Source organism: Lissotriton vulgaris, chromosome 4_1 (genome assembly GCF_964263255.1).
Source record: "Lissotriton vulgaris chromosome 4_1, aLisVul1.2, whole genome shotgun sequence".
Taxonomy (NCBI): Eukaryota; Metazoa; Chordata; class Amphibia; order Caudata; family Salamandridae; genus Lissotriton; species Lissotriton vulgaris.
In genome coordinates this window covers 390,801,964-390,819,917 of record NC_141691.1, presented here as the reverse complement: position 1 = coordinate 390,819,917, position 17,954 = coordinate 390,801,964, and the positions used below count along the sequence as shown (strand labels likewise).

The 17,954-nt window shown below is 46.7% G+C and overlaps 2 protein-coding genes across 3 annotated transcripts in view; one reads left to right on the top strand and one right to left on the bottom strand.

Annotated features, from left to right (window-relative positions):
* Nucleotides 1-17,954, top strand: part of RPS6KA6 (ribosomal protein S6 kinase A6) — a 600,906-nt gene that overhangs the window by 418,397 nt on the left and 164,555 nt on the right. The gene's annotated exons all lie outside the window — the stretch shown is intronic.
* On the bottom strand, nt 7,215-11,446 carry LOC147718788 (uncharacterized). Its single transcript, XM_086966572.1, has 2 exons — nt 11,000-11,446; nt 7,215-7,826 (listed from the first exon to the last, which is right to left on the bottom strand). The coding sequence occupies exons 1-2, from the start codon at nt 11,444-11,446 to the stop codon at nt 7,215-7,217; spliced, it is 1,059 nt and encodes a 352-aa protein (XP_086822698.1).

Below are 17,954 nucleotides of genomic sequence, written 5' to 3'. Positions count from 1 at the left end.
GGATTTCGTTTTGATAGCATTTCTTATCTGTGACAGGCCTGTGAAACGCTCCGATTCACAGTGCACTGCTGATGCACTTGAGTGCGTGTTCAGTAGTGTGTGAACTCGAGTTTCCCTACTTTATATTTCTTTGCAATATTATATATATATATATATATTTGGGGTACAGGGGTATTTTAAGGGTTCAGGGCTAGGTTTGGGTTTTGGGGTACAGAGGTATTTTAGGGTTCTGGGGTAGGTTTGGGTTTTGGGGTACAGGGGTATTTTTAGGGTTCAGGGCTAGGTTTGGGTTTTGGGGTACAGGGGTATTTTAAGGGTTCAGGGGTAGGTTTGGGTTTTGGGGTAAAGGGGTATTTTAAAGGTTCAGGGCTAGGTTTGTGTTTTGGGGTACAGGGGTATTTTAGGGTTCAGTGGTAGGTTTGGGTTTTGGGGTACAGGGGTATTTTTAGGGTTCAGGACTAGGTTTGGGTTTTGGGGTACAGGGGTATTTTAAGGGTTCAGATATAGTTTTGGGTTTCGGGATATAGGCACTTTTTTAGGGTTCAGGACTAGGTTCGGGGATTTGGGGTACAGGGGTATTTTTAGGGTTCAGGGGTAGGTTTGGGTTTTGGGGTACAGGGGTATTTTAAGGGTTCAGATATAGTTTTGGGTTTTGGGGTACAGAGTTATTTTAGGGTTCAGGGGTAGGTTTGGGTTTTGGGGTACAGGGGTATTTTTAGGGTTCAGGGCTAGGTTTGGGTTTTGGGGTACATGGGTATTTTTAGGGTTTAGGTATAGGTTTGGGGGTACAGGGTATATTTATAGGGTTAAGATGGGTTAGTGTTTACTGGTGTTGGGGTATTTCAAGGAGTAAGGGTGGGTTATGATCATGGGGTGCAGGGGTATTTAAAGGGAGCAGGGTTGACACCCGGAGCTGGAATGTACAGAACCTGGGAAGAAAAAAACAATGAATATTTGGGCACAACGCTTGCTTTTTTTCCGTAATCCCGCGCCCCGCACACGCCCCCAGCATACAATATGAGACATGGCATAAAGGGAGGAACGTAGCACACCCTCTCAGCGTTTGTCACTCCCCCAGCACACGCCCACAGCACAAGGCAGACACGCCCACAAGGGACTACTTTGCTGGCACGGTTCTTTTACCTTTGAAATGTTTATGGTGGGCGTCTGCATAGCCTATGGCCTTCTGCTGCAACTGCCCTTTTCAACGCTGTATTGGGTGTTGTGATTGGTGCTGTGGTTCCTGAGATTACCCGCCTCAAAGGTTTGGGCTCTCTCTTTATTATATTAGTATAGATATAGATATATAGATTTATATAGATGTATGGAGTTATCCCATCAAGTGCTCATAGGAACCAACGAGTTATTGTATTTTTTTTAATGTTGACCCAGAATTGCAGAGTTTGCACAAATTGCTAATTTTTGCACAGCGTTTACTGTTTACATATGTATTTATTGAAATATCAATGTATGGAGGTCAGAAATACAATTTTCAAGGTTCTTATTAGATGCAAATCATGTTAGGATTTTATCAATATTTATATATTTATATATTATGTATATTTATATTTATTCTGATTTGCTACATTTGCACATATCAGCATTTATACTGTTATAAAATTGCCAAAGGTAACGCAAAATCCAATAATAATCTCATTGAGAAAACTTTATTACTATTTTGACTCACCGCAATGATGTAGATACACTTGTGCAATTGCGAAGTCTTTCTTCTATGTTTAGTATTGGAAGCCACGTGACTCTCACAATGGGTGGACACCAAGCAAACTTTAAAAACATTGGCATTTGCTGTATTCCAATCTGTGTGATCAAGAGCACTTTGTGCTCAAAGCGCATCTCAGAGAGGAGGTCTAAATAAAATACCTACCTGACAGAGCCCGTCTATCTATTTTCGCCTGGAGTGGAAGTTCTGAGAGAATGCTTGGAGCAATATATACATATATATATATATATAACTCCGATCTCCTTGCTCTGCTTGTTTCCTCAGATGCCAGGTAAGAAATATATATATTCATTGAAAACACCATAGGTTTCATACATGGTAGAGGTAGCTTGACATTTCACTCATACAAAACCAATGAAATTCCCCCGTTCTTGTTAGTTCAGCTAACTATAACTTGATCACCCGCAATGCACTCATGACATGGTCAGTGTGACATCACTCATGACATCTCAAATGACATCACTGAAGACATTACATATTTTTAATATAAAGTGAAAAAAATGTGTTTAAAAAATATTAAAATTGTAATGTTTTATTTTTATTTATATATATTTTATATAGCAGGCAATGATATCCTATGGAAGGAAATTCAAGTTACTGGTAAGTACGGTTAAAATTACTTTTCAGGATCAATACAGGGCTGAAGGATGCAGCACTGACGTCTCTCCTGATAACAGGTGAGTAAATTGGAATTCGTAGTTCACCTGATTTTAGAGGAATATTTTGCTCAAGATTGAGGGAAGGGGGCGGGGCCTGAGGTGACATGTGTGCAAACACGCCCTGTGGCACGTTTTAAGTTGGGGAATTCTTTCCTCTTCAATCCTGAGGTCCCCTGTGGGCCAACTAGCCCACCAGGTACCTCCAGTATGCGCAAGGGAGCTGCGTTGCAGAGAGGTGTTCAGAGGCAATGCCGCAGCTCCGTGGCACTTACTGGAGATACCTGGTGGGCTAGTTGGCCCCTATGGGACCTCTGGATTGAAGAGGAATTACATATCACCTCAAGCCCCGCCCCCTACCTTCACCACTGTGCAAACACGCCCGTAGCACATTCTTTGTTGGGGTATTTAGTCCCCTTGCATACCGGGGGTCCCTGGGGGCCAACTAGCCCACCAGGAACCTCCGTGTGCAGAGTGGTGCGTGAATTCTTTTGGGGGGGATGGGCAGGGTACGCGTACCCTATGCGTATCCCGTGATTTTTTCAACAAAAAACATTTTTGGGGGGGCCTTGGGGGTCAGGAAACTCAAGTATTCGCCAGGGGGCTATCTTGCAGAGAGGTGTAAAAAGGGGGGTGGCTTCATTACACCTCTCTGCAACGCAGTCCCCTGGCGCTTTTGCAGAGGGGGAGCTAATTCCCCTTGAATACTGGGGGTCCCTGGGGGCTAACTAGCCCACCAGGAACCTCCAGTATGCGCCGGGGGCTGGGTTTAAGAGCGGTGTAAAAAGGGGCATGGCCTCTTTACACGTCTCTGCAAGGCAGCCCCCTTGCGCATACTGGAGGTTCCGGGTAAGCTACTTGGCCCCCAGGGACCCCCAGTATTCAAGGGGAATTATTTCCCCCTCTGCAAACGCACCAGGGGGGGCGCGTTTGCAGAGTGGTGCCTTAATTTTCTTTGGGGGATCGGCATGGTATGCGTCCTCTATGCGTATCCCGCGATATTTCCCCCAAAAATGTTTTGGGGGGTCTTTGTGGGACCCCCTGAGCAGGCCTAGGGGGTCAGGGTCTTTCTACCTTGCCCCCTTTGCGTCTTTTGCACACTTGTTTATCACTTTTCTTGTGCCTCGGTTCTACCGAGACACAAGATGGCTGCCAACACTTCCTGGTTTGGAGTGTTGACAGATAGTTTTCAGCCAATTAGCATGCAGCTCGTACTCGTAATGGTACACGTACGCGTACGGTACAACTTAGCAAATATATCTATGATTTTACTTTTGATTTTCTAAGGAACTAATGAATGGATTTACACCATTTAACAAAAAGCGTAATCTGCAAAACAAACTCTACTTTTTTGCCAAATTTGGTGTAATTCCATTCAGCAGTTCGGGCTGAAGCCTCACCTAAAAGTCCCTATGGAAAATTGCATGGGACCCCCCTTTTTTCTCGGGCCCCCACTTGACGAATCACTCTGAAACTTTCAGGGAAGGAGCGGAGCGCCCCATCTTCTTGGAGAATTTTGCGAAAATTCGTCGGCCGGCTCCAAAGTTATTCCAAATAGAATGTTGCAGATTTCCTATGGAAACTAGGTCCTAACTCCATCATCCCCTTTGGTTTTGCGTTTTTAAATAAATGACTAATTTTCCCTAATCAATGTACATCAGAGTCCCACCTCAATCGGCCCCACTGTGTGAGACTGACTGGAGGTAATAGTTTGGGAAGTTGGATGTCCTTGGGGGTCAAATACCCCTCTTGTTACCTACAGTAAGTCCCACACAGTGGGTTTGCTAAGACTTCTTCGGAGGCCATGGCCCCTTTCTCCACCACTCTGCAAACGCGACTACTAGTTAAAGTAGCATATTTCGAATCCTCTGACTTAGAGGTAATTTTAATCCCCCTGCCCTATTATGTACTAGGGGCTTACAGAGGAGGTCATGCTAATCACAGGGGTACCCCAACGCATAGTGTTACCTAGTGTATGTAAGTGTTTTCACTGTATTATAAGTGTCTTTTAGCATAGCACTGGCTCTCGGCCTGGTTAGTCCGTCATTTACCACCAGTACCCATCAGAAAAAGTTGTGGGCACAGGATGATTTTGCAACCAGGCCCCCTTCAGCTCCTCTGTTGGTTGTTTCTGCACATGTCTTGCTTCTTCCTGCACTTTTCTTCATCTTTGTAGACTTCTGTTGCTTCTTTCTACATTTCTTTTGCTTCTTTCTGTGTGTTTTTTCTTCTTTCTTGACATTTCCTACCTCTGTAGGCATAGTTAGAAACTAGCATTTAAAAAACATTCGAAATTCACTGAGAAAACCATAGGTTTCAGGCATGTTATACTTAGAAATTAGCATATAAAAAACTTTAGAGATTCACTGAAAAAAACATAGGTTTCAGGGGCGTTATAGTTAGTTGGACATTTTAATCGTACAAAACCATAGAAATTCCCCCGTTATAGTTAGTTCTGCTGACTATAAGTCATGCCCCGCAATGCACTGCTGATGATGTCACATATTACATCACTCATGACATGGTCAGTGACATCACTCATGACATCACTGATGACATCTCAAATGATGTCACTGATAGCATCAGCCTTGTGATAGAGTGCCAGATCTCTTCTCACCCTAATATAACTTTTGATACACACACTCTAAAATGCAAAATACAATTTTCAAAACAATAGACACACCAATACTATTTAGAACATACCCATTCACTAATTCCAAGATCTACACACACATCCACACATTCAACAAAAGTCCCATACAGTCACTCATACATGCACTCACTCATCATATGTACTCATACACCTACCTATACATACACTTACACACCGCCACTCATCCATAGTTACTCACACACATAGTCACGCATTCAAAGAAAGTATCAAACATCCTTTTACTTGCGTTTACAGTTATACACACACCACCACACGTACTTCTACTGAAAGTAGCACATACTCTTAAACAATCATTTATAGAAACACATACTCATTTTTACAGGTAATCTTCCAATCTCTCACTCTCACTTATACTCACTTACATACACCAATACTCACACATACTAGTTAAAAACATATGTAGTTACTCATAAAGACACTACTGAGACAGTCATTCACTCACCAACACACCCATCCACACATACAGTCCTGCACACATGCTGTCTTTAACACATACAAACAGTGACTCACTCATTCATGCATTTATGCACAAAGTAATACCCCTAACGAACCATACAGACACTCTGACACTCATACTGATACTAAAACAAAAACTAATAACCCATATAGACACTCATGTAGCTACTCACCAACCCATGCTGCCTCTTATACACAAAGTGAGAGACTGATACAGATATTTACACATTTAAAGATTACTCACTAACCCATGTATTCACTAAGATACACTTAATCAGTCAGTTATACAATCAGTTTCACACCAACAAAATCATCCATTTAGACACTTATATACCCACTTATTCTAGATGTTTGATCCTACATCGCAAATCGTTTCAACGCATCCTTTTGCCATGCCGTTTCTACATTGCAATTGCTGTTACATTGTGTATTTTTTCACTGCATACCATTTTAACTGCAAAATGTTTCCCCCTCTGGAAGACAGCATTACTACGTATACGAATACATTGTGTTACCATTACAACTCGTTTTTTTGTCTCTATATGAGGCTGCAGGGAAACCAGGTATTTTTGTGTCTCCAGCCCCCACCCCATCCACCCACACCCCGCAAAAAGTGTTCCGCCGCGCACATGTAGCAATTAGTTTGTGTGCTCTGCAGAGAGGCCAAACATCGAATGGATATGATATCATGGGTGTTCGCCTTTAAAGACAAACCCCATGACTGATTGAACCGAGCGTCAACTTGGAGATCACTCTGTGCAGCTCGTGCACCCCTGAGTGACATTTGTTTTATCACCAGCGAAGGGACGAAAGTCTGAGTTGTCCCAGCAATAGAATCTCTTCCCTCCAGATTACACCTGATCTCTGCAGCGGTGGTCCAGCCTGCTCTCGTGCAGGCTTTAGATTAGGGTGTCATTAATAACGTGCTGCAGATTTCGGAGAGGCTGGGGAAGGTGGTGCGGCGTGTGCAGCAAGGAGCACTTACTTTCCGAGATATTTTTAATAGAATTATTACACCTCGCCTCATTGAGTTTTGAAATATTTAATAACCAATGCCTGTTTTTTCAGGGGAAAAAAGCTCAATGACATGCCGTAATTGATATAGGAAGTTTCCATTTAAATGTGGTGTGGATATACAGATGCCTCTCAATCTTGTTCTACAATAATAGATCAAAACAATGAGAAATACCCCAAACCAAAAGGCCAGGGTACTACAAACCAAAACCCACAAACGTTCCCCCGGATAAAAAACTAATTTTCCGAGCAATCAGTCACTCATCAATCACAACATATCTAATCCAACCAAATACCACAGAAGTTTAAAAAAAATATATATGGCTTTGTAACGGCGGGACCAGAAATGGGCAGGAGACTTGTTTTTGTTATTCTTGCTTTTAATTGCTCATATAGCGCATCTGTACAGGTTTTTCTAATTGTGGACCTCCGTGGGGATCGGCTTCTCTCTCGGTGTTGTTTCTTCCGGGTTCCCTCTTCTTTCCTTCGGACCGGACTCCGCCGCTCAGGGGGATCTGGAGGCTCCGTGCTGGCCGCCCACGCCGATGCCGAAGGGGAGAACGAAAAAGAGAGGCAGGTATCAGAAATGCGCAGCTGTTTAGCAGGTGGAAACACAGGGATGGGGTAGTGAGGGAAACACTTAGTGTAGTGATCTTGCTCTCTTAGTTTACGGTCAAGGAGGAGGGCGAGTGCTCGTGCTTTCCCCCCTTGGGTCCTCCCTCAGGTTCCTCCCTCCCCGGTCTGCTAATAGTCGTGCTTTATCAGAAAACCACCCCAGGAAGCGTTTACGTACCTCCGTGAGCCGTACCCCTCCTGGCGTACGGCTGGGCGACGCGTGGTGTTGGCCTCCAGGCTTTCCCCGTTCTTCCTTGGGTGTCTCGACGTCTCCTTCTTCCTGCAAGGCTTGGTCCGCACGGCTCTCGGATAACTGCTCCCAGGTCCACTCTTGATCCGCCGGCTCTCCTTCGGAGCGAGGGGTCTCGTCTATCCTCCCGATGCTGTCGCTCCACTTGTCCTCGCTCTCTCCGCTTCCTCCTCTCCTCCGCACCGCTCCGCTTTCTCGTCCTTCTTCTCTCCGCTCCTCCACGCTGCTTCCCGCCACTCCGCTCCTCTTCACTCTGACCTCTCCTCCGGTGTATAGACACACCTGGGGTTGGGCGTTCTCCTCCTTTATCCACCTGTGCGACTCCTCCCCTTCTTCACCTCCGGGCTGGTTAAAGGGCCACACATCTTCTTCGTCACAACTGTAGGAGTCTGGGCTGTACCACTCCGAATACTGCGTGGGCTGTGGAAAGAAGAGGGGGGGGGTCACATTGGGTCAGTTCGCGCCCCGTTGCGGGGCCCCCCAGGGGGACCCCGTTACACACCTCCCCCCCTGAACGCTTCCGTTCGGGAAGCGGATGACGGGACAAAGTCAGCCCCAACATTGTCCACGCCACGCTTGTGGCACACTCTGAAGGAGTATGGCTGCAAGGCCAGGAACCACCTCATGACCCTGGCATTGGAGGATTTGTTTCGCGCCATCCAAGTAAGGGGCGCGTGGTCCGTGTACAGAGAGAAGGGTCGGCCCTCGAGGTAATAGGCCAGTTTTTCCACGGCCCACCGAATAGCCAGGCACTCCTTCTCCACTGTAGCATACTTCAGTTCCCGTGGGAACAGTTTCCGACTAACGAACAGGATTGGGTGGTCCAATCCGTCCCGGCCTTCCTGGGACAGCACCGCTCTGATCCCAAACTCGGATGCGTCGGTGTGCAAGGCGAAGGGACGCGTAAAATCCGGGGAATTGAGGACGGGGGTGGAGGTAATCCTTTTCTTCAACTCGTTGAAGGAGTCCAACATGACCACCGTGGGTTTGGCCAGTGTGGCCTGTTTGACTGTGGTTTGCAGGGCATCCGTGAGGGGGGAGGCCACCTGGGCAAAGTTCGGTATAAATCGTCGATAGTACCCGATTAGCCCCAAAAACGCCCGTAGCTCCTTTTTTGTGGTGGGAAACGGTGTCTCCGAAATGGCCCGGACTTTCTCCGTTTGTGGCTCGATCAAGCCGTGTCCCAGGACGTACCCCAGGTACTTCACTTTGTGAAAGGCGAGCCGGGATTTCTTTGCATTAATCTTTAGTCCCGCCTGGTTCAGGGTATCTAATACTTGCGACAGGTGTCTCAAATGGGTCTCCCAGTCGGGGCTGAATACCACAATGTCGTCTAAGTAAGCTGAGGTGAAGGACGACAGGCCGTGTAGTACGTTATTCATAAGTCTCTGAAAAGTAGCGGGGGCTCCGTGAAGGCCAAACGGTAGGACCGTGAACTCATAATGGCCTTCTGTGGTCGAAAAGGCTGTTTTATGCCGGTCCTCCTCCCTCAGCGGTACCTGCCAGTACCCTTTTGTGAGGTCTATCGTACTTATGTACTTTGCCTCTCCCAGCTTTTCTATGAGTTCGTCAATCCGTGGGATGGGATATGCATCGAACTTTGAGATGGCGTTCAGGGCCCGAAAGTCCATACAGAATCTGCGTGATCCATCCGGTTTGGGTATGAGAACGATGGGGCTCGACCAATTGCTGTGCGAGGGGCGGATGACTCCTAGTCGTAACATGTCGGTTACCTCGCGGCGTATGTCTTGTCTCCTGGCTTCAGGGATCCGATAAGGCCGTATTTTCACCGTCTTTCCTGGATCTGTGTCTATGCGGTGTTCTGCCATCGTGGTTTTCCCCGGGAGGTCCGAAAACACATGTTCCTGTTTCCGCAGGACGTCCAGCAGCTCTTGTTTGTCCTCCTGTCTCAAATCATCGTTGATCACGAGCAGGGGAATCGTAGAGAGACAAGGGTTTTTATCTGACTCAGCAAGATGGACCGGGCGGGGGGGTGCCCCTAGCCATTTTTTTAGCAGGTTTATGTGGTAGACTTGCTTTTTTCTGGCGTTCACTTGTAGCCGGTAACTGGTCTTCCCGATCTTCTCCACGACTTGGTACGGCCCACTCCACTCCGCCTTGAATTTCTGTGTGGATGAGGGCAACAACACTAGCGCCCAATCACCTTTTTCCAGGCTCCTCCATTTCTTTCCTTTGTCATAAAGGGTCTTCTGTTTATTCTGGTGTTTCTCGAGATTGGCGAACGCCAGGTCCCTTAGTTTCCCTAGCTTGGAACGCAGGTTTCGAGCGTATTCTAGAGTGTTTGCGGTTTCCTCTGGGGTTTCATTTTCCCACGCTTCCTTGTTCATGTCCAGTAATGATCGTGGTTTTCTCCCATATAACATCTCAAAGGCCGAGACCCCTAAACTGCTTTGGGTTTGCCCTCGGATTACATACAAAGCAATGGGAAGCACCTGGTCCCATTCGTTACTGTTGACTTCCAGCATTTTTCTTAAGGTTGTTTTTATGGTGCGGTTGTATCTCTCTACTAATCCGTCGGTTTGCGGGTGGTAAACAGCGGTCCGGATCTGGTGTATATGCAGCACTTTACATACGTCCCCCATGAGGCGTGACACGAAAGGGGTCCCTTGGTCGGTTAGTATTTCTTTAGGGAAACCGACCCGGGTGAATAGCTCAAGCATCTTGTCCGCCACGTTCTTGGAGGTGGTGGATGTTAGGGGAAATGCTTCTGGAAATCGCGTGGCATAATCGACGATGACCAGGACATAAGAATATCCCTTCTTTGTTTTTGGGAGGGGTCCAATAATGTCCATACCAATTCGTTCAAAGGGAACCCCGATAATGGGGAGGGGTTGTAATGGTACTGCAGGGGGCCTCGTCATGTTTCTAGTCTGGCAAATGTCACATTGCTTGCAGTATGTCAGAGCGTCTTTGTATATCCCGGGCCAGTAAAAACTCTTCAGGAGGTTCTGGGTGGTTTTCTCTGCTCCCGTGTGACCGGCGACTAAATGAGAATGCGAAAAGAATAGGACCTGTTCGCGGAATGACCCAGGCACCAACAACTGCTCGGGGTCCTCTTTCCCCCCTTGGCGGTACAACAGGCCGTTTTTGATATACATTCTCGGATAACGCCGGGGGTCCTCGTCTTGCGTGTGATGGGCCTTCTCCCAGGCGTTGATCAAAGTGGAGTCATTGGCCTGGGCGAATTGGAAACTGCGATCCAATGTCCAGGGATCCGAGGAAGCTAAGGCCGTCACCGCTTCGGATGTTCTCATGTTTACCAGTGTCCTCTTTGTCTGGGCCATGCTCCGATTGAACATGGACAAAAAGGCCGGGTTGTCCGTTCCGATTATCAGATCTTCAGGGAGCGTCGACAATACCCCAACACGAACCCTTACGGCTGATCCTTCCTGGGGTACTAGGGACATTATAGCGACGGGATAGGGTTTCACATCCCCGTGGACACATCGGATGTATACTTGTTCGTGGGGTATGAGCTGGTGGGGCCTGACGTGGTGGGCCTGAACCACCGACTGACGGCAGCCAGAATCCAGGAGCGCCTGCACCGGGTTACCGTTTATCCTCATACTTACGCGGTATGCGTGGCCCATCTCAGCCGAGTAGAGGACGGTGCGAGGCAGATATCCTACTTCCATCGGTTCGTCGGCTGGTCTTCTCCTGGGACAATTCCGGGCTATGTGACCCCAGGTCCCGCACTCAAAGCACTGTGGCCCCGTGTGAGGGAGGGGTTCGCTTTTCCAGGGACGGGGTTTGGGGGGTTCTGGAGCCCTCAGGAGTTTTTTCTCCGGTCTGAAGGGCGTCTTCCCCTTGTCGGATTCCAGGGCCGGCAGGGGTCTCTGTTGTACTCTAGAATAAGTGTTAGCCATCTCTACGGCTTGAGCTGTCGTCAGATCAGGATGTTGTTTTAGCCACCTCTGGGTGGCAAAGGGTAGCGCCTCTACAAACTGTTCCAAGTAAATCCGGTCCATTATTTCTTCCTTTGTACTTTCGGTCGGGCTGAGCCACTTGTCGGCGGCCATCTTCAGTCTGACAAAGAGGGTTTTAGGCGTTTCTCCGGTTACCCCTCGTTCTCGCCGGAACCTCAGCCTGTAAGCTTCCCTGTCCAGTCCCAGATGGTCCAGGATAATCCGTTTGATGTCTGTATAAGGGGTATCCCCTCTTGGATTGGCCACCTGGTAGGCGGCTTGTGCCTCGCCAACCAGCAGTGGGGCCAAAAAAAACGGCCATTTGGCCCCTGGCCAACCACAGGCTCGGGCCGCCCGTTCAAAGTTTAATAAGAAAGCATCGGGGTCCTCTCCAGGTTGATACTTTTGTAGAGAGACCCCTCCTATGGTGTGGGGTACGTTACTTACTGACACCGGGCCTGACGTGAGGGGGGGGTCCAAAGCACGGGCCGTCACGGCGGTTTTTATCAGTTCTCGATCGGCCTCTGCTGCCCTGAGTTGTTGCTCTGCCAACCTCTCCAGCCTCTCCTGCCCTTGCACCAAGGCTTGCACCACGCTCTCCATCTTCTGGTCGCAGATGGCTATGTTGCCCGCATTCTCCACCACTGTAACGGCGGGACCAGAAATGGGCAGGAGACGTGTTTTTGTTACTCTTGCTTTTAATTGCTCATATAGCGCATCTGTACAGGTTTTTCTAATTGTGGACCTCCGTGGGGATCGGCTTCTCTCTCGGTGTTGTTTCTTCCGGGTTCCCTCTTCTTTCCTTCGGACCGGACTCCGCCGCTCAGGGGGATCTGGAGGCTCCGTGCTGGCCGCCCACGCCGATGCCGAAGGGGAGAACGAAAAAGAGAGGCAGGTATCAGAAATGCGCAGCTGTTTAGCAGGTGGAAACACAGGGATGGGGTAGTGAGGGAAACACTTAGTGTAGTGATCTTGCTCTCTTAGTTTACGGTCAAGGAGGAGGGCGAGTGCTCGTGCTTTCCCCCCTTGGGTCCTCCCTCAGGTTCCTCCCTCCCCGGTCTGCTAATAGTCGTGCTTTATCAGAAAACCACCCCAGGAAGCGTTTACGTACCTCCGTGAGCCGTACCCCTCCTGGCGTACGGCTGGGCGACGCGTGGTGTTGGCCTCCAGGCTTTCCCCGTTCTTCCTTGGGTGTCTCGACGTCTCCTTCTTCCTGCAAGGCTTGGTCCGCACGGCTCTCGGATAACCGCTCCCAGGTCCACTCTTGATCCGCCGGCTCTCCTTCGGAGCGAGGGGTCTCGTCTATCCTCCCGATGCTGTCGCTCCACTTGTCCTCGCTCTCTCCGCTTCCTCCTCTCCTCCGCACCGCTCCGCTTTCTCGTCCTTCTTCTCTCCGCTCCTCCACGCTGCTTCCCGCCACTCCGCTCCTCTTCACTCTGACCTCTCCTCCGGTGTATAGACACACCTGGGGTTGGGCGTTCTCCTCCTTTATCCACCTGTGCGACTCCTCCCCTTCTTCACCTCCGGGCTGGTTAAAGGGCCACACATCTTCTTCGTCACAACTGTAGGAGTCTGGGCTGTACCACTCCGAATACTGCGTGGGCTGTGGAAAGAAGAGGGGGGGTCACATTGGGTCAGTTCGCGCCCCGTTGCGGGGCCCCCCAGGGGGACCCCGTTACAGGCTTTAATAATGTTTCTTTAAAAATTCATACTTTTCAAATTTCATATACATAAAAACACAAAAAAAGGTAACAAATACAAGAAGAAAAAGGGGGGAGTTTCCAAGGCGATCCAATTTGTCTTTTACAATGAGAGCACTCCTACTTTTAGTGCCAATAAATCTCTGAAGTACATTCAATAACATATAGATATTATTCATGCACTGTAGGTCGTGCTTTCAATTCCTTTGACGCGTTTCAGTGGCACCGACATGTAAACCCCACCTACACAGATTACGCATAAAAAAGTACTAAATTTCTTCTCATGTCAGAATGTTGTCCGCATACGTCATAGTTTACAAAGTGATAATGACAATCCCACACATGTTGTCTCAATTTCTTTTTTTTTTTTTTAAATGTTTTTATTCAACAATTTTACAACATTTACACCCTTCCCTCCCACCCCGCACAGGACAATTCAAATCAGAAAAATAAAGTAACAATCATGAGCACAAGAAAATAAAAACAAAAATATTATCAGTCTAATTTCCCATTTGTATAGGGCAATTTTTAGGCCACAATCTTACTTTGTGCATACAGGTTATCTACATTAAAACAAAAAAAACAAAAAGAGATGAAGTATATTTATGCCATAGATACATAAAAAGTAATTGCCTATTAAAATAAAAATTAGATAATGTAAAGCTAAGCAGATAAGTAAGATATATATAAGTCTAAACCAGGACAGCTAGTTTGAGGAGCCTAATCGATCAGAAACAACAATGTCTGACCAGGTTCAAGAATTCTTGCCCAGTCTATAATCTAACCATCCTATCCTTCCATTCTGCGATCGGGCTCCATATCTGCAAGCATAGTGCTCTGCCTTTCTTCCCCTTTCTAGCATATATGGCCTTTTCCAAATTGTGTATATGCAGCAATCTTGCTCAATTTCTATGGTATTGTACGAATGAAATGTCCAACTAACTATAACGCCCCTGAGACCCATGTTTTTTTCAGTGTATATATATATATATATATATATATCTCAAAGAAAGACGTGCGCAATACCTCACGCTGCACAGGCCACACCAACAGTGCTTGTGAAAGATCTTTTTATTAAAAAAACAGGCATAACGCGTTTCGAGTTTACAAAACTCTTCATCAAAGGCCAAGCTGCAGTGTCCGTGGGTTCGTTTTGGTTTAAATAACGTATCTCATTAGGCAGTGAGAAAGGACTTCAGTCATTGACTCCAGATTAAAGGGAAAGTCTTATTTTATCCCATTTGCTCTGTAAAGAGGAAAGCAGAGAAGAGTACTTGTGTGTTTCAGGTTTCCAAGTAACCCCACAGTGGTATGAAATAAAACAGTTTTCTCTGCTTTTATATTCAAAGTCATATCATCACGGGACTCCATTGCCCATAATGCTCCACTGCCCCTCTAAAGTTAACTGGTTCCCACTGCTGATCTTATATATATATATATTACCTACTGGCGAATGCCAGTAGGTAGTTATAGTTAGGACCTTTTTTCCCTAGGAAATCCGCAACATTCTATTTGGAATAACTTTGGCGCTGGTTGATGAATCTTTGCGAAATTTTCAAAAATAATGGCCAGCTCCGTTCCGCTGCTTCCCTGAAAAGTTTCGGGGTGATTCGTGAAGCGGTGGCCGAGAAAAAGGGGGGTGCCAAAACGTGTTTCCCCATACAATTTTCCATAGGACCTTTAGCCACAGCTACAGCCCAAACTGCTGAACGAAATTACGCCAAATTTAGCAGAGATGTAGTCCTCAGTTCAGACTTGTGCCTTTTTCTTAAATTGTGTCAATCTGTTCAGTAGTTCCTGAGAAAATTACAGTTAAAAGCATATATATATCTATGGGCGCAGCGGATCCGCTGACTATGAGCGCCCCGTGAGTGCATCATAAGTGCACCCTTCCAATCGTGCGCTGAATGCTAATTGGCTGTCAAGTGGTTGTCAACATTCAGAACCAGGAACTGTTGGCAGCTATTTTGTGGCTCGGTAGAAGCGAGGCTGAAGAAGTCAGTGGAACAAGTGTGCAAAACGTAGAAAGGGGGCAAGGTAGAAATAGTTTGACCCTCTAGACCTGCTTAGGGGGTCCCAGAAGGACCCCCAGGGCCTACTAAATTATTATTTTATTTTTTTGAATAAACTGCAAGTGGCGTAGGGTGCGCGGACTCTGCTGTAAAATCCCTGGGGCAAAATATTACATTTTATGGGTGGCCCCTCTGGGCCCCCCAGCCCCAGGGATCATTACAATCAAGGGCCCCGCCATCCCCCGGGGATAAAAAAAATTGTTTGGGGGCTCCAAGGTCCCCAAAGCCCCGGGGACCACCACTCCCCGGGGCTTTATGTATTGTGTGAGGGCTGGCTTCTGCAGTGTCCCGGGGTGCCCATCCCGCCCTCCCATAGCAAGGAAATCTGTTCTATCTTTCAAAATCTTAACCAGAGTGCTTTTTTACATGGGGAGCTGCATGTTAGTAGCTCGCCATGTGGTAAAGCAATGCCGGCTCCCAAACATGTAGAAGTTGTGCACGAAAGGCGGTGGAGTCGTGCACCCTACAGATTGAGTCATGCATCCAGCTCCTGCACACCAGGGGGCTGCACTGAGCACCGCGCTGGGTGCGCAACTTCTAATTTTACCGTTAAAAAATAGCCCCTATCAGTAATTTCTAATATCCCCGGGGACCCCCATCCCCCGGGTCTACTAAAAAATGTTGGGGACCGTGGGGGGAGCCAAAATGCCCTCACGGTCCCGCCGGCTCCCCGCCTCCTTCGGGAGCCGGCTTTGCTTTTCCACATGGGGACATGCTAACATGCATGTGGAAAAGCAAAGTAGTTTGGATATTGAAAGAGAGAACAGATTTCCCTGCTCTCCCTTTCAAAATCCAAACTAACTTTGCTATGGGCGGGCGGGAGCCAGGAGACTCCTGCCCTCTCATAGGAAACAGCAGTGTCCCGGGGGTTGGCACCATTTATTTTATAGCCCCGGGGGGTGGCTCTCACTCTTGCATAGCAAACAGCAATGTTGAAAATATCTTCAGGTAAGATAACAAAGGATTTGGAAGTTCCCTCTCGCCGTTTTTGATGTAGTTTGCTGCCGTTAAAGCAACGACAATTTTAACGCCATGTTTGTAAATATGCTCCTAAGTTTTGTAATGTCGACAATCCCTTCCCCCATTTAAATAGGCATGAAGTATTTATTGAAGTGCATTGTGAATCGTGAAGCAACACTGTCTAATTGTGATTGATAAACAATTGAAAGAGTTGTGTACTTCTTTTGCTCGTAATGTGCATAGGGGCAGATTTACAAGTTCATTGCGCTACTGTTGCATAATTTTTAAGATCGGAAAAGTGACGCGAAAGTGGCTCAAGGGGATTGTAAATCTGCTACACAGTGTTCTGTCTTACTTTGCTTTCCTTTCTGTTATGTAAAGGATCCTGGGTAAATATAACGGTTTCTGTACAGCTAGTACTTTTCAACCCTACCTCCAAACTGGTTACTGCCTGTTTCCATAGTAATAGTGCATGGAACACTTAAGTGAGCATACAGGTCACAAGTTCACTACACAATGTTGCTAATCCAAACCGTTAGTCGTAGGTGAAGTCAGTGGAAAATATAATTAAAATAATAGCGGGGTTCACTGGGGCCCCCACAGTCCTGGGGCTTCACTCATGTTGGGAGGGGGTGCAGTAGGCTGTGGAAATTATATCGGGAAAACAACATTGCGGCTTCTCTTTAATATAATGTGGAATAATATTTATTTATTAGGCAGTGTTCACTTTTGTTACAGATAGATTCACTTTGATACAGAAAATTTATTAATATGTAGGACGACGTGTTCTGTATGTGTGTGTGGAACAAATTTAGCGTTTAATTGGTAAGGTGTTCCAACAACAAGCTTAATGTTCATTGGGTGCTAAGTATTGAAAGTTAAAGTGTTTTCTGCAATTCACTTATGCTCCGGAGAGTAGCAAGGACATCTAATTGGCTTACATGTTGTAAGGAGGACTTTCCTGAGCTTTATGTTGGTTGGTTGTGAACTATTGAAAGTAGAAGTGTTGCCAGCCATTCACTTCCGCTCTGCGGAGTAGAAGGGACATCTGATTTGCTGAGATGCTCTAAAGAGGACTTTCCCAAGCTTAATGTTGATTGGCTGTAAACTGTTGAAAGTAGAAGTGTTGTCAGCGATTCCTTTCCTCTTGGCGGAGTATTAGGGACATTTCATTGGGTAACGTGTTCCAAGCGGGACCTTACGAAGCTTAATGTTCATTGGCTATGAAGCATTAAAAGTAGAAGTTTTGGCAGTCGGTCCTTCCTCCTCTGCGGAACAACATGGACATTTTATTGGCTAAAGTGTTTCGAGCACAAGTTAGCTCCTTATTGGGTGGGAACGGTTCACTGTTGTCAGTGATTATGTGACACACTTCCAAAGGAGTATCGGAAAAGAAAGTAGTAGAGGGGAGGTTAGGAACACTATTAACTCTGTGCAGTGGTCACAAGGTGGTGGACAGGGATTATGAAGGTAAAAATAGTTTTTATATGTTTTAAGGGCCATTTATATAATTGCCGTGTGGTGTACAAATCACGGCGGTAAAATGACAGTGTCTTACGGTGTTTTTTTTATCAAGTTTGTGGGTGGGATACTTCCCAGGAGCACTATTTACTTATAATGTGGTGTTTTTTTCTGTTGGGGAGGTGTGGTTGTGCAGCAAACATTTCAGTCTAGGTTTGAAACGGTTTTTATTTAGCAAATACAAATAAACTTTCTTCAGAAACTGTTGCAGTATATATGAAAGGGGTGACAATTAAAAATGGAATTTCATAAAATATCAGTTGAGCGTGGCCATACCCTCCTTTTTTCTGCTACAGTTTGTAAAAGTGTTGTCCCATAGTCTTGATAATGTAAGAGGGCATCAGTTACTTTTAAATAAAGCAGAATAGA